The 21233-nt window shown below is 43.1% G+C and overlaps 2 protein-coding genes across 4 annotated transcripts; one reads left to right on the plus strand and one right to left on the minus strand.

The window, feature by feature from the left end:
- The first annotated feature begins 19 nt into the window (after nt 1-19).
- Nucleotides 20-8699, plus strand: znf142 (zinc finger protein 142). 2 transcript variants are annotated; one of them, XM_076105607.1, is made up of 9 exons: nt 20-282; nt 401-428; nt 739-1230; nt 1344-1568; nt 2299-3123; nt 3241-3418; nt 3695-6644; nt 7348-7453; nt 7921-8699. In XM_076105607.1, exons 3-9 carry the CDS (start codon nt 744-746, stop codon nt 8448-8450), a joined length of 5301 nt encoding a protein of 1766 aa, XP_075961722.1. In that variant the 5' UTR covers nt 20-282; nt 401-428; nt 739-743; the 3' UTR covers nt 8451-8699. The 2 variants fall into 2 exon arrangements, with proteins under 2 accessions (XP_075961722.1, XP_075961729.1); XM_076105614.1 differs by having other exon boundaries at nt 405-428.
- plcd4b (phospholipase C, delta 4b) lies at nt 8533-19812 on the minus strand. 2 transcript variants are annotated; one of them, XM_076105634.1, is made up of 15 exons: nt 19794-19812; nt 19368-19526; nt 18929-19157; nt 18680-18809; nt 18251-18482; nt 16928-17129; nt 16443-16587; nt 15584-15736; nt 14563-14733; nt 12297-12444; nt 11989-12105; nt 10875-11053; nt 10606-10738; nt 10376-10525; nt 8533-10215 (listed from the first exon to the last, which is right to left on the minus strand). In XM_076105634.1, the coding sequence occupies exons 1-15, from the start codon at nt 19810-19812 to the stop codon at nt 10124-10126; spliced, it is 2259 nt and encodes a 752-aa protein (XP_075961749.1). In that variant the 3' UTR covers nt 8533-10123. The 2 variants fall into 2 exon arrangements, with proteins under 2 accessions (XP_075961749.1, XP_075961741.1); XM_076105626.1 differs by having other exon boundaries at nt 12297-12453.
- Between the last annotated feature and the right edge of the window lie 1421 nt (nt 19813-21233).

Here is a 21233-nt window from a genome sequence, read left to right on the forward strand (position 1 = left end):
TCCGACTGTGCGCCTGAACTCAATCGTCCGTTCCTAGCTCGTGTTATCTTAACATTATTTTTGCTCGTAAGCTAAGATGCCAACTCAACTAAATAAATACAGATAAATGTGTTGGCGACTAGCATAGTGTATGCATTTTACTGTAAAGACTGTGCGGACCGCAACGGCGAAATGAATTGCTAGCAGGAACTGTTAGCGGTTAGCGACCAAATTAACAAGAAGCTAACGATAGCTCAGTTATCGGGGAGCTGTTAGCGCATTGATACCATTTTATACCATCATGTAAGTGAAACTTCGTCTACTATCACTCAGAATTAATAAAGACAGCCTTGGCAGATAAAGATGAATTTTACGAGTGGGGTGCTGTCAAACTGATAATGGTTGGTATCCTGTGTTTCAGATAGAAACGGACCGCGGAAACCCAGGCAGTAGGTTGATATTCTGTTTGTACCTTACAGTCTGTGGTTTGTCCTGCAAGAATAGAGCTGATCTAATGTTCATCACCTAACTAGTAAAGAAAATGCAAGGCAACAGAGAGTAAATTAGGCCCTAATATAATGAAAACACAATTTATTGTACTAAGCTAAGTTACTGTATATATTGTAGTCGGATTAGTGCGATGATGTCTATTTTTATGCATTGAGAGGAATCGCAGTGTTTCGTGAACCATAAATTCAATGCAAAAAAAATGTTTTTAAATCTGTCCAATTGTAACTAAATGCTGTTTTTCTTTTCCAGACACAATGGAGACCGTGGAACCTCATGGATGTGAAAAATGTGGGCAGAGTTTCTCAGACAGTGGCTTGTTTACCTCGCACCCCTGTTCAGAAAGGCCAACCACTCCATCCAGTAAATTAAAGGTGGGGAACTACAAATGTTCTCAGTGCAGTGAGGTTTTTTCTGAGCCAGGCGTCCTGAAGCGCCACTTCAAAATCACCCACAGTGGGCGGGACCCTGAAGGCCCATTCCCCTGCACTGAGCCAGGCTGTCAGTTCAGCAGCGCAGGCCGTCAGGAATATCAAGCCCACTTGATGTCCACACATGGTCTCACTCTTGTTCCTTGCCACCTCCGGTCCTGCAAAGTGTCTTTCCTCACACAGGATGAGATGGAGAGACACTTGAGGGGCCACATGCCCTTCGGCTGCTTTCGGTGTCAGTTTGTCACTCTAAATGTTGAAGACCTGAATGACCACCTGGTGGAGCACAACCATCAGCCACCTTGCGCTCAAGGTAAACAGAGTTGGTGTTATGTTATACACATGCAGAAATCCATTAAACATGTGCTTGGTTTTCAAAAAGAAAAAGTAGATTTTACATGAACATTTTGGCGTATTTGTTCATAGAGAACGAGACAGCGGCCACGGTATGCACAAATGGAAGCAACCAGCCTCAGGCATCCGGCAGGCCGAAGAGAAAGCTAATCCCCAAACCAGTTTATGCATCATCGTTAACAGAAGACGGGAATGAGGGACCGCCTGAGCAGCAAAGGCGCAATATTAAAAGAGTGAGAAAGGCAGTGGAAAGAGACAAACCATCAGCGGTGGATGCTGCATCGCCGCCATCGAAAGGTACGTACACCAACCTGCCTGGTATGTTATGGTGAGTTAAGGTTATATCAAATAATAAAGCACACAGAAGTCACAAAAAACGGCAGATTTTCCAGTGATATTAAAACACACAAGTGATCAATTAGGGTGCTAGTTAGTGACGTGTGATTGCTCCAGACCACAAAGTCCAATGGCAGTGTTCTTACACTTAGCAGGACAGTAATTAGATGAACTACGACCCATTCCGCCAAACGAACTAGCTGGGGAACATAGTGGAGCAATTAGAGCCGGACATTCCCCTCACGAGTTGGTGGAGACCAAAAACAGAGATAAAAAAGAAAGTGAACATTGGACGACTCAAAATTCAGGATGGTGTTGCTCTATGACTGCTGGATGTGTAAAAAAAGCGAGGGTTTGCTCAGGTTTTCCATATCAACTTAAAAGGTGATAAAGTGTCAATCTTGTGTTCATAACTAGTTGACACTGCCCACAAGTGGCCAAAAAAGCACGTATTGCAAATAGCCATGTCAGCAAATACTGTTATTGCACTTGTAGCAGCAAAAGTGTGCCAAGTGAGTGTCTTATGATGCAAGACAATAGTGCAGAAAGTTACAGTTGGCAGTGTAATAGTCTTTCATCACAGAAGCTACTATGTTTTGTTCTCGTTTAGATTTTTCCAATGTGTCAATGAAAAATATACTCACTTTTATCACAAACTTTGAAATGAATTTCCTATGTTCTTGTCCATCAGAGTACCTTGCGGAGGGATCAGAGCATACCTATCGCACCCACACCTGCCCCAAGTGTCGACGCTGCTTCAAGATGCGCTCCCACCTGCAGGAGCACCTCCATTTACATTTTCCCGACCCCAGCCTCCAGTGTCCCAACTGCAAGCGCTACTTCACCAGCAAGAGCAAGCTACGCATACACAGTCTCCGTGAGGCGGGCGACAAGGTTCACCGTTGCCACTTGTGTGAATATTCTGCCGTGGAGCGGAACGCCATCCGCCGCCACCTTGCCAGTGTGCATGCCGATGAGGCAGAGGATGGCGTGAGCGGTCACAGCTATCCCTGCCCCACCTGTGGTCAAAGCTTTCGCCAGAGCAGGTCGCTTAAGGCCCACATGAAGACGCACAACATCCTGTCGGGCAGCAAGCCAGTGGCCTGCTTCCAAGGGGGCTGTTCTTTCAAGAGTTCTTTGCGCAAAGAACTTCTTCGACACACTGCCGAGGTGCACGGGGTCAGGGCTGTAGGGTGTCGTCATCACGCCTGTGGCGCCGTCTTCCAAAGTGAGAAGGACATGGAGGCTCATTATCGGACGCACCTCGCCTACCACTGCTCACAGTGTGATTTCTCTTGTTCCAATAAGACCGTCTTCCTCCAGCACCGGCGGCACGGTCACCCAGGAAACGACGAGCTTTGCTGTGACTTTTGCTCCTTCGCCACATTTAACCCCGTGGAGTTCGAGCAGCACATTGGACATTTGCACGCCAACGAGATGATCCATCGCTGCTCTCAGTGCAGCTACGTGACCTCGCACAAACGGGGCTTGAAGCGCCACATGCTGATGCACAGCGGTGAGGAGTGAATCGATTTTTAATGCTCCGATGGTTTTCTCATCTGATTCTCGCCTTACGTTTGGCCTTTGTGTAGCTAATTTCCATTTCCTGATTTAATCTTTTTCTCTCTATTAGGTGAGAAGCCCCACAAGTGTAGCCTGTGTGACTTCAGATGCCGAGATGAGTCCTACCTCTCTAAACATATGCTCACTCACTCAGACGACAAGAACTTTATGTGCGCTGAATGTGGATACGTCACTAAATGGAAGCACTATCTGAATGTCCATATGAGGAAACATGCTGGAGACCTCAGGTAGATACCTCAGTAGGTTCGATGCAACCATTGGTTATGTTTTTCATTTTGGTATTGTTAGTACACTGCTGAGTACACACGGAGTTATCAAAAATCGATGATGTGTTTTCACTGAATTTAGTTTGAAGCCCCGACACACCCTTGGTACACCCACACAGGTGTTTTCACTTATTTAGCCTGATTAGTGCAGTACCCATGCCCATATAGGCCTATTCTCCGGAATCCCAAATGGCTTCAGTGTTATGTTATGACCAAACTTCCTGTCTCCTGTCCTAGGTATAAGTGTGACCAGTGCCCCTACCGCTGTCACCGCATGGACCAGCTCAATAGCCACAAGTTACGACATCAGGCCAAATCACTTATGTGCGAGATCTGCGCATATGCCTGCAAGCGCAAATATGAGCTCCGCAACCACATGTTGGCCAAACACTCTGGTGAGGAGAAACCGCCGTCTGTCTTGAAGTGCAAATACTGCACGTACACTACCTGCTACAGACAAGCCCTTCAAAACCATGAGAACTGCAAACACACCAAGCTGAAAGAGTTCCGGTGTGCCCTCTGCTTCTATTCGTCTTTCAGTAGCATCAGCCTCTTTCTGCACAAGAGGAAAGCTCATGGCTACGTCCCCGGGGACAAAGCGTGGCTAGAGAACTACGCTGCAAAGGAGAAGGAGAGGAACTCAACCGGGTTCTTGCAGGATTTTAATGAAAAGCCCTCAGCAGTTCACGAGCAGTCTGAACCATCCACTTCTGAAGGACCTCCACCTTCTCAAAGAGAACAGTCTGATCTTCCTGGCTCAGCAGATCACGGTGCCAGCAAAGGATCCCTAGCTGGTTCAGGAACTGTGGATGCTTTTGATGTTGTTTCTCAAGAGGTTGTTAATGAAGGTGTTTCTGACAATCCTCCACCTGTGAACAGTCCCGAGGAGTACTGTACTCTCGTCTTAACGACACTATCGACCACAGACTATCAGACTTCGTCTTTGCAGAGTCAGGAAGGATACTGCACAAATCAAACTCCAAGCACAGCCAATTTAAATTGTAATGGTGTTGACATATGCCAAGAGAAGGCAGACTCCTCTACATCTTCATCAGAGGAAGACAACGTAGCTATGGCAGATGCAGAACGTGAACAAAGTGACTTAGATGACAACTGTGTGCCTTGGAATAATACAAGTCAACCAGTTGAACCTAGGGAGTGTCGAACATCTGAGGTGGAGAATGATGGTGCATCAATTGCTTCCACGTTTCCATCCGAGCAGAATAAGCCATTGGAATCTGAGATCCGACTGAAAGCTATGAAGAAGCACGACAAGGACCAAGCAGATGCCATGGTTTTGGAGGGAAGGGTGCAGATGCTTGTGGTGCCAACCAAAGACGTCCATCGATGCGACAAGTGTTCCTATGTAACCAGCAAGGAGAGCGCTTTGAAGTACCACTGCCGGGCTTTGTGCCGCGGTAGAATAAAGGGACACAAGTGCCAGGGTTGTGGCGCGCAATTCAAACAGAGGCGAGGCCTTGATAGCCACCTTGCAAAGAAGTGCCCAGCACTTCCACGAAAAACAAGGGCATTTGTAGGCATTTCAAATACAGCAGAAGACAACTCTACTGTAGGCCAGGGAGGATCCAATCAAGTTGATGAGGGAGCAAATGCCGATCAGACAGAACTTCTTAATCGGAATTCCACAGATTCAAACGATCAGGAATTTAATCAGCAAGAAGAGGAAGAATGTACATCTCATTTAACAAAATGTAAAGGTTTTGTTCATAATGTTTTTACAGCCAGTGAATCAGGACAGCAGCCAAGTAAAATCCTGACAAAAAAGCTTTTGAAAGTTAAACTGACAAAGAAGCAGTTATTATCCAATGGCAAGCAACGAAATATTCCACTGCAGACGTCCCTTTCCGCTAAAAAAGATGGGAAATTCAAATGCAAGCTGTGCAATTTTTCATCAGTCCGGCTCACAACGGTTGAGCGACACCTCTCACACTGCAGAAAGATCTCAAAGAAAAGAGGGAATGAGATCATTCCAGAAGTGGGGGATGAGTGGGGTCACGAGTCGGCCAGCGAAAGAGAGGACTCGGCGGAAGAGCACAATGACAGAACTGGGAAAGTTTCAGAAAAACACAAACTCTTCTCTTGTCCAAGCTGTGCATTTAAGTGCAGTCAGAAAAGGGCATTAGACAGTCATGGAAAGAGAGGCTGCTTGAAGCCAGATGAGGTCCAATGCACCATGTGTTCACTTGTAGCCAAATCCCACATTTCTTTGACCCGTCACATCTTGTGTGTCCACAGCGGAAAAAAAGTTGCTCTTGCTAAACGTGTGCATTGCCAGCACTGTACTTTCACCTGTAAACAAGAACGATGCATGACACTGCATGTCGCGCTCAAACACAAAGGTGCGCGACCTCACCGTTGTCGCTATTGCCCTTTTAGCACCGCAAGGCGCTATCGCTTGGAAGAGCACGAGTCTCTCCACACGGGAATCGGTCGTCACAGCTGCGACGTGTGCGACAAGACCTTCGGGGCCGTGACCAAATTGCGCCAGCACAAGATGCGCATCCACGACAAAAGGCCGACACACTTCTGCCCACTCTGTGACTTCAGCGGCTACACGCTCGACGATGTGAGACGGCACAATCTCAGGTGCCACACGGGGGAGTTGCAGCACGCTTGCACGCATTGCGAGGCGAGGTTCAGTTCAGAAGTTGCGCTGAGAAACCACTGTAAACGTGCGCACCAGCTCCAGGTGCGTTTCTCGTGCAAGCAGTGCGACTACTCGTGTGGCAGCGAGGTCTCGCTGAAGACCCACAAGGAGAGCAAGCACCCTCAGGTAAAGTGCAACACCTGCCAGGAGTCTTTCAAGACGAGGGAGGGCCTTGAGATTCATCAGAGAACCCACCTGGCACATCTTTGCCAGCTGTGCCCCTTCGGGACCAAAACAAGGCAGCTGTTAGCACAACACCTTCTGAGCGAACACGAGGAGGGATCTCCAGAGGACAAGCCTTTCAAGTGCAGCTCTTGTCAGTTTGCGTGTCGGCATCAGCTGGTGTTGGAGCAGCACTTCCGTTCACACGGAGGCAAGCGCCTGTACAAATGCACAGACTGCGAGTATTCAACCCGGAACAAGCAGAAGATCACGTGGCACATTCGCATACACACTGGAGAGAAGCCTTACAGTTGTGAGCAGTGCAGTTACACCTGCACTGATCCGTCGAGGTTGAAGGTAAGCTCAAAGTTTATAGCTTGTTGTGTGTAAGATTAAAAAGGTCATTATTTAAGAGTGCTGTTTTGGACGGAACTTTATACAATTAGGCTATTTATTTCTTTACAGGAATGCCAGCACTTATCTTTGTCACAATTGTTAAATAACCACATGGGACAAATGTTTTTAAAAAAAGAGAAGGTTGAAACCACTATACCATCTATCGATAAAGTATGAAACCACAACATGCCGTTTTTAAACTTTGTACAGATTTAAACAAATGCAATATAACGTGTTTTTAGTGACGTGCTTTTCTTAGCTGTTTCCCACTGTCCCCAGCTTTTATGCTAAGTTAACCAGCTGCTTGCGGTGGTGGACAGACATAAGAGTGGTGTGGATCTTCTCATCTAACTTTCGGCACAAAAGCAAAGCATGTTTCCAAAAACTATTCCATCAACTGACAGCAAGGACAACTTTTAATTTGTTCTGACACAACTCAAAAAATTCTCTGTTTAGTGTTTCATCATTATTTATTTATATGTATATATATATATATATTATATATTATAAATATATATTATATATATTTATCTTATATATATTTATATATAATATAATATATAGTATAGGTCCTATACTGATATTTGATGTATTTACACAAACCAAAGCAAAATAATAACGCTACATTTTCTTTTTCTATGTTTTATAATAACTTCTACCAAAGCTTCACATGAGGGTTCACCAAGAAGAGAAGAAGTACCTTTGTCCAGATTGCGGCTACAAATGCAAGTGGGCGACTCAGCTGAAGTACCACATGACCAAGCACACAGGTATCAATCAACAAGGCATAAAGCTTGATGATTATAATACTTTGTGACTTTTCAACATTAGATAACTACCTGAACAATGATTTTTTTTTTTTGCCTCATTGCCTCTGTCATCAGTGTCCCACTCCCCAAATACTGCCATGTTATTAGTGTGAGGCAGGATACCGTCGGCACTGTAGCCGTTGTTTGCACTGTTTGTGCTATTAGCACCGTTTAGCTTCCAGCAGCCGGCTCAGCCGTCGCCATGTTGAGAGCCGTGTGGAGGCAATCCCTCAATCATTCACTTGCTCTAAATTTTGAATTTAGCATCTTCCCAAGATTTGTAACAAATAATATTTTAGCTTACACCTTTTTATTGCATGATTTTCCCCTGTTAGCAAGCTACGAACACTCATCCGGATTTTGGTTTTGTAAGTAAGGTTTACAGATTTAGTGAATTGTAATTGTCTCATTTATTTTGTCTTGTGCAGGGGACAAGCCATTCGCCTGTGACGAGTGTGACTACCGCACTAACAGAGCGGATGCTCTCCGCGCCCACCGGGACACGCAGCACTGCGACCTGCGGCCTTATGTCTGCGAGAAATGCGGCAAAGCCTTCAAGACTAGCTTCATACTGAAGACCCATCAGCGGCAGCACAGCGACGATCGGCCGTACTCGTGCGGCCTGTGCCACAAGGCCTTCCGCTGGCCGGCAGGTCTCAGACATCACTACCTCTCGCACACGAAGCAGCAACCTTTCTGCTGTCGCCACTGCTCCTACCGAGCCAAGCAGAAGTTCCAGGTGGTCAAGCATTTGCGGAGGCACCACCCGGAGATGTCAGTGGAGCAGGGCGTGGTGAGGGACTCTGAAGCGGTTAGCCTGACCCTGAAGGAGGCCTTGCAGGGGACGCTTGATGAGAGAGCAGCAGAAGTGGAGGAGGAGGAGGAGGAGGAGGAAGGAACGGCCGACGAAGCACAGGCAGTAAATGAGGAGGTTGTGCAAAGAGAGACAAAACGCTGAAGAGAGGGCACAATAGATGCAGTGGTCATTTCAGATTGTGGATGGCAATCATTGCCAAAAGGAACAGTGAAATAAATATCAATATGTATAACTGACCACTTGATTTTTACACTGTAAAAAGCTCATAAAACTCATCAGTGCATGCTGTTAAATGAGGGAGTGTGGATTGAAAGGAAGGTGTGTTCTGTGAAAAGTATTTTGATATTGGTTGTGATTAAAAAACTTTAATATTTAAAGTGAATAAATTAACTTCAATGAGTCAAAAATGTTTTGGAATGACTGAATGTTGATCCATTCCAAAAATGCATATTTACAGACCCATATACATACATGTACATTACCTTGTGTAATTAGTACATTAGTTATTAGAAATAACTCAAGCAGACACTTAGATTAACCATCATAATGCAAAGTTCTGAGTAATTCATAATAGTAGGTTTATAATACTGGTATTTGGCAGTTTTTTCACGTTCCATTATTACACTTTCAGTTATATCGGGTACTGTAACTTCCACATATACAATACATTTAAAGGCAGACGGGTATATTTTTACATTCTAGACATGCAGTCATCCTCCGTGTTCCCTCATTGCCCAGGCAATTCAAAAAACCTGAGGGCAATATTTCTATAAAAAGTTGAATTTAGTCTAGTTTAGTGTAGTTGGTCTAGTTTCTTGGTAAATTTGGTAAAGGACATGCATCAACCCCATTTCATAATGACTCTCTTTAACTGATTCAATCTAGTTGAAAAGAGTCCTCGATTACAAAAAGTAAATATCTTGTTGAAGTGAATAATGCTGAGAAACAAATAACTGATTTCTGACACATTACCCGCTGATTGCTATTTTAGAGGTGCAATGGGTATATCCAAAATTTGGCCGAACTGATGAAACCCTTGAGAGACGGTCAAAATAAACACTGTTATCTTATAATCTTAACATTTACAATTAGCTTGCCTTGCTCAGTTTTAGCAGGACTGTAGTAGCAAGAAAACCACATAAAAACCATATAGCAAATCCGTTTGGAAAGTTTTTCGGTATGGTTTATGGAAAGCCACGCCAATGTTTAGTATTGTTTTGCTTCTTTATATACATGCTGTTCTGTGGAAGCCCATTTCCGTCAGCAAAGAAAAAAGAAAAAGCCAAAGTTTTTTTTCTGGCGGAAAAAAGTAAAAAAATAAAAATGCACCAACTCTTTTGCTGCATCCATCTGTAACCATGACACAGACCAGATGTTTCCAGTTTCTGTTTAATGAAGGTTGCCACCTCAGCCACGTCGGTTTTATTCTTTCTACTCCAGAGCTGCTTCTTGCTTAAAATCCTTTCAAGGGTGCGTTTGCTCAGTACAATCCACGTGAAACAGCAAGCAATTGAAGTATTTCATGTGTTGTAAAGCCACGTTTAAAGTAGTCTTCCATGTACTCACGATCCATTTATATGTCAAATGTAGGGTAACCTGTGAAGAGCTGCTTCTACGACTGTTGTGTTAAAGTATCTCATAATTTCGACTTTCTATCTCATAATTTCGTCCGAAAAATTCATAATTCAAATTTTTTCTATTTTTTTTTTTTGCTGGCGGAAATGAGCTTCCATACTGTTCTCATCCTTCATCAGGCAAATGAGGACACAGCACTGTGGTCCACCTCTGGCCTCGTATCCTCACATGTGACTTCCTCATGTGAGCTCTGAGATGCTGACATTGACAAAGAGGGAGGCTGGAGGGATGGCTGTTCCATCCTTGGAGAGCAGGTGAATGTGACGATATCCTGGAAAGTAAAGATGTCGGGAGGAATTTGGATAAGAGAAAGCTTTCAAACTGAGTGGCAGGAGTTCTCCTGCATCTGGTATTTGAGGCAACATATGATTTAATCTACATATTTAATAAATACTGCAGTGCGCTGTAACTGTGCTGTACTCTCTGCTCACCTGCTTGGATGCATGTAAACGGAAGAGTGAACTGTCCAATGAAGTCGTTCCTGGACGCCTTATCGTAGTCCTCCACCTCGAAGCGTACCAGGGCCAGCTCGGGGGCGTGGACGACAAAATTTAAAGTTTCATTCCACACTGGGTTAAAACCTGCAGGTAGAGGGCAGTAGAGGAGTGAGTGAGACTTTTTTTTAATCTCCACATTCTTATAGTACTGGACATGCTCTCACCATTGTTGTTAATGTGACTGGTCTCTTCCTTGGCCTGGTCCTGTGGCACCCCATAGATCTCCACTCTGACCAGGGGGTCTACAATAGAGCCCTCTTTCTGATTCACCTTTGGGAGCTGCTGCCCACTGATCACCTGATAAACACACAAGCAGATCTGCGTATTAGATACAGACACCACTGCCCTGTAGGCCTACTCTCACACAGAAGAATAGAAGAATATTGCATTTTTTTTTTAGTTTGCAACCTCAAACCAACAAGCAGTTTTGAACCTGTATGTATAAGCGGAGTGGTTTGTAGCCTTGCCGCTCCTTGGGCTTCTCCGGACCGAACTGAGTGCTGCTGTCTCTCATGAAGTCAGGCTTGAGGACGTAGCCGCAGCAGCCGTTCTGTCCGAACAGCCCGTCATTCAGATCCATTTCCAGACCTGCTGTCTGGAAGTTCAGAGCCACTTTAGGAAGAGAAAAAAAAAAAAAAAACAGAAAGGAGATAATGTAATTAACTGTGATTATTTTCTTATTATTTTGGTTGGCTGCATCACATGATTTCCCAGAACCAGAGTCTACAATCTCGCCATCAAAGTTCATGTGGGAAGTCCAGAGCAGACGGCGTCAGTTTAAGGCCTCATGACAGGAAGCATCTGTCACGTTAAACTCCTCCAGCTGCTGGGTGATGCTCTGTCTGACCCAGACCTCCTAAATTATAATTACGTATATTTACTCAAGTACTTTACCTAAGTAACATTTTGAGGTAGTTGTACTACTTGAGTATTTAAGTACCACTTTATGCTACACTATACTTCTACTCTTCTGCATTTTGGAGGCAAACATTGTCGTTTTTACTCCACTACATATATTTGATAACTTTAGTCACTCGCAGACTAGATTAATAATACAAAATACAATTCAACTAATGAATGATGACATATGTTTGAAGATTAAACTGCCTAGCGGTATATGAAGTAATTAGAATTAACTCCACCTTTACCAGTAGCAACATTAAAGTAATGAACACATCAATGCATTAATGCAACATGATTTAAAATACAGCGACAGTATTATTTAATGTTGTAGTTGCAAGTGCCATTCATGTTTGGCAAATTAAACTGTGCCAATTATTACTGACTAAATCTATATCCATGCCCAGGGTCCTAAGTTGTCATGTACTATAGGGCATTCATTCCAAATGATTGAATTTATGATCCTGAAAGTGCTTCAACTCAAGTGGCTGAAATAATACACGCAATCACGTTGTCAGCCCCATGCTGAAGTGTTGGAGGGGCTGTGGACGTCAGAATACTGAGGCATTAAGATTTGAAACAGGAGACGTTGGTGATTTTAGAGGCAACGTTTACATTGAACCAGCAGCGTGCGACCTTCCCCTCACCTATCTGGCAGCCCACATTCCACATCTCCTGCGGGTTGTAGTTGGAGGATTCAGTCCTGAGGCCACCGGGGTAGATCCTGCTCAGCTGCCGTGTGTTGTACTGCACAAAATCTGTCCCTGAAGAGAGGTTTGCAGAGAATTAGGCCACTAAATGTCTATAGCAGGAACACAGAGAAATCTACTCTTCCTCCATCGACTCAGACACAATTATAAATAATATCATGATGTAAAAAGAAAGATACACTTTGTTACACGTAGATAACATATCATCAAAAAATATTTAATTGTTCCCTTGTGTTCTTGTTCACCTGCTTCCTTAGCAAGCCTCTTGGTCTTGGACTCAGAGAATGAGGACATCTCACAGCATTTGGCGTGTGAACGAGCATGCTCAAAGCCATGGAAGTGCACACTCTTGCAGTAAACCACCAGGTCTGACAGCTCCCTGGACAGTTTGGACTTGGATTTCTGCAAAAGTGGAGAATAAAAAGCAAAATGAGTCAACAATCGAATCATATTCCCATCACTTTAATAGCACCTATGGTGAGAAGTGGCCATATGGTTCGAATGTAACTCTGTAAATTAGAGGCCAGTGATTAAATAATAGTTACCTGGTTATTTTTTTACTGCTAAAATTAAATTGCAACTTATTAGTATAAAAAAAAAGTTCAACAAAATACCCCAAAAAATACATTAAAAAACAAATAATTTGTAATTTGTCTCAAGTTTAAACAAAACTAGTATTAGTCTTAAAGGACCATGCACACACACAAAATACATTAATCTCAAAATCAATCACGAGACACTGCAAACATTAATCTACACGGAGCACCATTACACACTCTTTATCACACTCACAATTATAAGGCAAGTCTACAAGCACACATCCACAAATAAATTAATACCAACACATTCAAGATGCAATACTTTATGGCCATATCAAGATGATCAATTGGAATGTGTCCTAGTGAACTCACTTAAACAAAGACGGGGAAAGACAAACATAGCAAAGCCACTCACTCATAAAGAACATTATGCATTAAACAAAGCAAAAAACACATAGGTAATATTCATACCCATAAAATAATCATAAAAGCATAAAACAAATGGACAAAATAAAATCGAACACATAAGAACTCTGTAAATAAATCACTAGCACCTGTTAGGAAATTAGCAGCAACATCAAAGGACCCACTAGATAAAAAATAAAAATAGCAAGCGGCTGGCCTTAAATAGGTTAGTTAGTGTATTTAGTTTAAGTTGTTCGTTTGAAATATTGCATAACCGTGAGGTAAGAGCTGCTCAATCAATGCTTTGGGAATTTAATTGTAAAGAAATGAATCATGATGAAACCATACCGGAACTACAACTACAGTAGTGATAAATGTCCTTATGCATGATAAAATTATGCTTCTCAACTGTCTCATGAGCCTTGATTTATTTCATCACTTTAAGAAACCATGCACATGCAATTGATGCATACAGTATTTTCAGTATTTTGTACTATATCTGCAGGAAAATGAGCAACTATTGTAAACAAGCAGCCACCATGTTGTTTCAATCCTCTGATGCAGACATATTCAAATGTTGTCTTTAGTTGTTTCTCTCAGTATGAGCAATTATTACATAACTATGTCTATATTTAGCGCTATATATTATTTATATATTTGCCATACAAATATTGAGTCTTTATAGTAATTCCGTTTGTGAGTTGGAGTGCCTACCAACCCACAAACTGTCAAATTAGACAACCCAGTCAGTTTATGCAGGCTCATTAGAATATACCACCCATGGCTTAAGAAGCACCTCTGTAAAGATGCACCCTTTACCCGCAAGCCAATCAGAGCGGACTGGGCTTTTTCGTGAGGTCTTAAAGAGACAGGTGTTCAAATGGAGCGTTTCAGGCAGAGGGTGAATACAGGTGTATTCATTCAGACAGTATGAGAAAAATAATGTGTTTTTTGAACATTAAAGAATGTCAACATGTTCAAGCAGACAACCTAAATACAAGTATGAAACAAAACAAAAAAATATGTCCCCTTAAATAACGCTGAATCAAAGCTTTAAAGCAGCGAATAAATCTGTATTAAACAACTACAATTCCCTCTCTCTCCTCCATCACCTCTAATTAAATCATTAAAGCCACAAATGCCTTCCAGTTAATCTCTCTCTGCCCAGCAGGGAAATGCTGACACAGAGGTTTTTCCCAACAAATAAGGAGACGCACAATGGATGCTGTTTTCTTTATCTGTCTTCTTTTAAATATCCCTGTTTCCTGTTTCTTTTCACTATCTCCCTCCTTCTGCTCCAGTCTCTCCTCACTGTCTCTTATTTCCCGCCTCAGCTTCCTGTCTCTGCCTCTCTCTCTCTCTCTCTACAATCAAGCTCCATTCACATCTGTCTTGATTTACTATCACTCTTGATATAATCCTCTGTCGTCTTCCCTTCCACTATCTATAAGGAACATGTCTAGGCATGGTCAAATCGTGCTAAAATGAATCAAGTTTCTTGAATAAAAAAAACAACATTGAGATGTGAGATCTTACAGAAACATCATAAAGTATCAAATGTATGTACCTTCCCCGTTTCATTCAAACACTCAGCAGGTGGGTCCCCTGGTGACAGGCTCTCAGCATCATCGTTGGCCATCTCTTCCTCATCACTTATTTCATCTGTCAGGGTTTCATCGACACAGTCTCCTGGACCGCTAATCTTCTTGGCCTTCAGCAGAATTTTCCCCCTCAGTTCCTATACGATGAACACCAACACAGGCACAGATTGGTGAGAGCAGTTCGTCTCAATGTTGGATGTGATAATTCGCCTCCACTTCATTTGCGGCATTTTGCTGTTCGTTTAGAAGTAGATTTGAGGACTTGATTAAATCCAGTCACATGAAGAAATCCATTAATGTCATCTGAATGTGCCGAGTGAGGGATGCAACGCGGGAAAGACTAGCATGACATATTGACAATGAACTCAAACGTCACAGTTATTGAGTACTTGTTGTCTTCGGTACCCAGACTACTCCTAAAGGTGGTCCATCTTCCTACACTTTGTCGTCTCCTAACAAAATGAAGCAATGCACCACTATTAGATCGCCGAAATCCTCACTGGAATTCCTTGTAGCATGTATCTGCCATTACTCCAAGTTAGCATTGATTGTCCTGAGTGCTCTAATGGAAAATAGATTGGAAGTTATACCATGGCTGTGCTTTCAGGGTGAGTGGAAGATGGATAATAAGGCACACACGGAGCCGTTCAAACTCTCTGAATTGTTAATGATACCTAAGTTTCCCCCAGATCAGGCATGGTCTGAAAACATTTCGTTCCTAAAGGGTAATCACTGACTCAAAGCCGAATGTTCACCGAAGCTTCATATCACACTTTAAAATGTTGAATCAAACAAGAATGTAACAGCATCGCTATTTCAAGATGAAACACAAAGACAGCCATGCTATCAGCTCAAAACAAAATACTCTTTATTTGCCGGTCCGATCAGAGAGACTGAGAGGAAATGACAACAAAAAAAAACTGAAAGATTCTGGGATTTTGAGAAAACATTCGGGGCTTGAGCCCCAAACCCCAAACAGATTCTCACCTGTGGAGAAGGAAGCTGTTGAGGGACCTGCCCATCCAGCAGGGTGGTCAGTAGTGTGTCACCCAAGATTTGACTTAGGTGCTTGGCCATGACTGTCTGCTGCTCCACGCCACAGTGATTCTCAAGAGACAGGATGACTGGGAAGTCCGATGCCTATCAAACAGGAGAGAGAAGACACAGTAGTGGCTTTTTTTAAAAATTGTATCTGTTTTCTGTTTTATTTACATTGCACTTTGATCAGGTACAGCAAACTCAGTGGTAAAAGCACTGTATTGAGTTTCCATTAAGCCACGATCCTCCAGGGCAGTTCCTGCATCTTTCTAAAGTGGAAGGAAAGTTCCAGCGGGATGAAATAGAGAGGTGGAGACTCGTGAGGAGTTCCTGGTAGTTTTCCATGTAGGTCAGTCAGCAGGGGTACATTTGATTCCAGTGGCAGGGAGGGTTACCAACTGCTCCATGTGTGCCTCACACTTTTCTGGGCACACAGACAGTCCTGTCAGTGGGTTTATTAACTGCTCGCAGTGGTTGGAGAAAACACATGTTTTTAAGATTACTTTCAGCGCCGTGTAGCCATGAAGATACTTTTCATTTCATTTGACTTTTATTTTGTTTGTGCTGCTCACAACATTGAAGAATATCAACATTCTGGATAACCCACAGACCACACTACCAAGTTTTTATAGGGACTATTTCTTCTGTTCATAGGCAAACTGTTCACAGTTAGGTCTGTAACTGGAAAATGGATTCTGGCAAGACATTTTTTAACTTAAAATGAAAACCTGAGCGGGCTGCGCGGCTGGACACTGCCAGCTGTAAGTGATGATAGATGTTTTCTGTGAAATTTGGGAGTGCTGCTCACCTTGAAGGCGTATTCCTTCAGTGTCGAAATGACGTCTCTGAAAAGAATCTTAGAAGTCAAAGTGTGACCATGATACACGACGGGTTCCCCGTCACTGCCGTCCCAGCAGTCCACCTCTACACAACGACAGCCTCTCTTCAGGGCTCTACACACACACACACACACACACACACTAAGTAAACTGCATTGTTTTGTTTCAGGTAAACATGTATGTTGCATGTAAATCTAAATAAGGACGTGGACAAACTTTTAGAATTAATTAATAAAATACTGAAACCCTCTGTGTCACCCTTCCTGATAAAAAATGTTTGGAAGTGATCAGGTCTAGGTTTGTTTTTTTTAAAGCTAAAAAGTTCAACTCCCTGATCTCTGATCAGTACATTAAATTCATTTCTGTATGCTTTCTTTTGATTGTCAAACCTCCGGTTCCATTAAAACAAGTACCAAGTCTAAACTGTGTTGCGTGTGTGTGCAGCAGTCCTCACTGGATGTATGCCTCCAGGCTGCTCTGTCCTCGCAGCTGGTCCTCGAGGAGGTAGGTGTTGTGTGAGGAGGAGATGAAGTAGTGGCTAAGCGGCTGGCTCATGTCCTGGTGAAGCTGCCGATGCTCGGGTTTAAATACGGAGCCCTCCCGTGAGCACAAGTACATCTGGAAGCCATCCAATGACATGGCGCTCTGCTTCTTGGCTGGGTATCATAAAGATGGGTGTTTGCACAAGAGCACAATCCAGGGTTATATGAAGTTCCAAACAAATTTCCAAATCTACCAGGACTCTAGATAAAAGGCTATTGACTTCAGTACTATTCTCAGATCAAGAAGTGCAGGTCACGGGGTATAAGTCTTTGCTGAGGTGCAGGAGTTTAATAAATATTAGCAGACTGGAAAGAAAGGCATCCACACGCTCAAATGATGTGTTGTGTGTTGCAAATGTTCAATGAGGTTTTAAGTCCCTGCTATATGGCTACAGGGATGACAGTCTTTTGGTGAGTTAGTCTATGATAGTCCACTACTTTAGAGTAGTGGACTATCATAGACTGACATAGACAGACATAGAGTGCTGCAGGAAAACTCCTGAAATTAGTCGGTATTTTTCCACTTCCGTTTCCCTTGTCTCAAGGTCAATTTCTTTATGGGTTTTTGGTTAGATTACTGAAATGACGTCTGAGGTTAACACAAGTTAAAGAGATTTCAACATTTTGTTCTTCGATATTAAATAAGTAGCTTTTAAGTGTCTACATGAGACTACGGAATGTCATCACAGCCTCGTTGTGTATACTCGTGCTCATGTGGCCGTGGTGTAGTTTGTTAGTAGCCTAATGTTCGCTTTTTACTGCTACCGATTGCATTCATGCTTCAAAAATGATAAAAGTGGTGTTCATTCGTGAATATTATCTTGCTGAACATAAGTATCATAAACTTGTGTTTGCCACAGAGCTTATTTTCTGCAAGAATCTATAATCCAATTGAAAAATCCCACTGGCTTTGTGTCGAGGGGAACCAGTGCGATGTTAACTTCCGGGGTTGGCTGACAAAAATACGTCATACTGCCACTACTCTATATAGCTATAGGCTATTGTGTATGTGTTGATTTATGACATAGGTATTGGAAAAGTCAAGTTCTAACGCGAAATAAATATTTAACACTAGAACACCTCGTGCATATTCCGAATATTGCTTCAATCATGCGTGGGTGTATTTTATAGCAGTTGTGCAACTGGGCAACTCCTCTTGAGCTCCAGCCGCCCCTCAGCCCCATCATGTGTGATATACATGAAGACGCACTGCTGTCAGCCACAGCCATCTTCACCTGATTCAGATGGTTCGTAGCGGTCAATCAGCTCCTGGGCATGCTGGGAACTCTGCTCTCCCTCCTGCTGCTCTATGCTCAGGAAGTTCTCCAGCTCGTCCAACATTAACTTCTCTCCATCTCCAGAGTAGTCCTGGAACACCTTCCACACTTCATCCCTCTGAGTCAGCATCCTATAGAAATGGACGAACTGCTCGATTTCCAAAGAGCCACTCTCCGACTTGTCAGCCATCTGTGGAAATAAAGGTGGTTTGGAAACAGTTGGGGGGAAAGTACTGAGTTGAACAACACTTAATTCTGTTCCACAACCTAGTCAGACCAAAATGCAACATCAGGCAACAAGGAATGAAGGAGGTCTAATGGTCAGTGAGTCACAGGTTCAATCCCTGCAGCAACCAACGCGTTCACCAAGAAGCAATGACAGCTCACCGTGAAGAGATGCAGAGCGTGTTCCTCATTCATGTCTACGTTCATCATCTTCAGCAGTGTCCGCACCTCTTTGAAATTCATCTTCCCGTCTTTGTTTTTGTCGGCTTTCTGAAACCAGTCCCAGACCCACCTGAGAAGACGCTGAGGGAAACGCCAGCTCACAAGTGGATGAATGGTTCAAATTGAAAAAACCTCATTCAAAATCGTTACAATCAGCTGAGAGAGTAATGTACTACAGTAAAAGGATACTGGTCCATCCTCTCCTTCTCATCCATCGTTTGAGCCTTGTGAATCAGCTTGCGCACTCCCTGGATCCAGGCCTTGGCTTCCTGCGGCGAGTCGGCCACAAGGTCCAGGTTGCCTTGGCGGCCGTGAAACACCAAGGTGAAGCACACGTCAGCGGGGAACTCCTCAGCGATGCTCAGCAGGACCTCCGACTGGTGGCCCTCACGCACAGCCTCTATCTCGGTAACCGAGACTGAGACATGTATGGATGGTTAAAGTAATAGTTCAGTGTTTGGAGGTTTACGCTATTTTTATTATGCATTTCATACGCTTCTGTTTTTAGGTTTTATTGAGCTTGGGTTGGGTCAGGAAGCATTGTTGTTATGGACCTTTAAGGCCGGTTTATATCGGGGTTTATATCGGTTCATATCGGTTTATATCGGGCACCTGTTTCGGTACTCACACGTGGAGTGGCCTTTCCCCGCCCATCTGGACTTGTACCAGATCGTCAGGCCGTCCTCCAGCAGGCGGAAATGGCGCTGCTTCTTCCACGATTTTGACTTGACTTTTCTCAGAGTCGACCCCGCTATCATCACCTTGACATCTGGGTCATCTTGGATACCTGCGCCGAGTCATGGTTAGGGTTAGTATATGTATGTAAAGTATGTATATGTAATGTAAAAAGGTCATGATGATGTCATACCTCCGATACTACACAATCAGAACTGGCAGGCCAGGGAGAAGACTCATTGTTCTGTTATTACCGATTCATTTAGGAGATACAGACCTAACACTGAGTTCAACTTCTATTAGATACTAAACCTTCATTCAAATTGCAAAATCATCACAATTTCTCTTTACTCATTCTCAGTGGATAACATTTACTCACGTGAACCTTCAGGATCCATTGCTATTCTTGAATCATGCCAATGGAAATGTGTTGCCAAAAAGAAGGAGATGCGGGCGAAATGTTCCAGATGCTTTCCCCTGTTTCCAAACAAAATACATTTTGTAAAAGCTCTGTGTTCATTCAACTGATGCTTATAACCTAAATACAACTAATAATAGCAGAATATTAATCTTCAAATCGAAACAGTTATACAAAACCTCAGTACACCTGCTTCAACCTTACTGTAGAGAAGTTGTTATTTAGGAAGGACATGGTTCCCTTTAATAATACAGGACTTCCCTGCTGATCAGTCAGGTGGTGAAGGGAATCTATTACTGTTATTTTTAACTGTAAGATCTGGGCTCAAACCCAGAGTCGGCAAGTGACTGCTCTGCCAAAGCGTCCCTGAGTAAAATACTGAATGCCTACCAGCTCCATCTCTACTCACATGAAACCCTCAAAAGAATATTAAAAAACAAGAGGATACAATCTGCAAGGATTTAGTAGACCATGGGCCCTAAATGCCAAGGTATTTTTAGGGCGAGTCAGCATTTAAATCTTAATCCACTCACACCATCTTTAATTATTCATGGTGTGCAAGCAGAGAGGATTTTGCATAGCAACCCCTGCAGTCTGTGTGCTGACAAAGAGAAATCACACCCACTCAGCAGTCTGTGCAATCAATAGTAGACATCAAGAGAGATTTTATTTTTCATTTAATGTGAGTGTACTGCAATCGTTCTGAGACAATGATGTGGTTCATGGTTTCCTGAGGATGTATCCTGGGATTTTGAATCCAGCGCCACAATGAGGTTGATACAAGATTGGATACAGACGGTTGTGTTCCCCTCACAATGAATTGGAACGACTTTGGTGATTCCCTTAACTTTCATCTACCGCCGTCATCCGGCAAAAACATTCATATTGTACTTTGGTTTATGACCAAATATCTGCAAAACTAACAAGATTCCCGTCCTCGTCAGCTAGCGTTTAGAGCTAATTAGCTCATTTTAACATGATAACTCAGTAAACTAACATGGTGAATATGACACCCGCTTAACATCAGCACATCACATTAGTGAAATGTAAATGTCCATCAATCACTTGTGAATCCTCAAAAGGTTGTATCAACTCGGAGTACTCAATTCCTGCTAATCCACAGCCTATGGTTATGACCCATTACTTTTTTCAGGTCACTTAAACCAAACAATGACCCATTACAGTAATTTATAATCACATTATAAATTGCATTATAAGAGTGGTTATTATCATCGGGGCGACTGTGGCTAAGTGGAGAGCAGGGCCGGCCTTCAATCAGAAGATCAGAGGTTCAATCCCCCTGAATTGTAAGTCGCTTTGGATAAAAGCGCCTGCTAAATGACTGTATTGCAATGTGGCGTAATTATAAAAAAGATTACAGTGAATTACAACTATGGGAAT

This window comes from Anarhichas minor, unplaced genomic scaffold, assembly GCF_050575085.1.
Source record: "Anarhichas minor isolate MPS153535 unplaced genomic scaffold, ASM5057508v1 ptg000004l, whole genome shotgun sequence".
NCBI classification, from domain to species: domain Eukaryota; kingdom Metazoa; phylum Chordata; class Actinopteri; order Perciformes; family Anarhichadidae; genus Anarhichas; species Anarhichas minor.

What these genes read in the sequence shown, in the direction of transcription:
- plcd4b (XM_076105626.1), bottom strand. An exon ending in GTTTGAATGAAACGGGGAAG is followed by an intron (nt 12,454 to 14,562) that starts GTACATACATTT and finishes CCACTTTTGCAG; the next exon opens with AAATCCAAGTCCAAACTGTC. An exon ending in CAGTCACATTAACAACAATG is followed by an intron (nt 10,526 to 10,605) that starts GTGAGAGCATGT and finishes CTCTACCTGCAG; the next exon opens with GTTTTAACCCAGTGTGGAAT.
- znf142 (XM_076105607.1), top strand. Translation starts at nt 744, where the DNA reads ATGGAGACCGTGGAACCTCATGGATGTGAAAAATGTGGGCAGAGTTTC. An exon ending in TCAGCCACCTTGCGCTCAAG is followed by an intron (nt 1,231 to 1,343) that starts GTAAACAGAGTT and finishes ATTTGTTCATAG; the next exon opens with AGAACGAGACAGCGGCCACG. An exon ending in TGCATCGCCGCCATCGAAAG is followed by an intron (nt 1,569 to 2,298) that starts GTACGTACACCA and finishes CTTGTCCATCAG; the next exon opens with AGTACCTTGCGGAGGGATCA.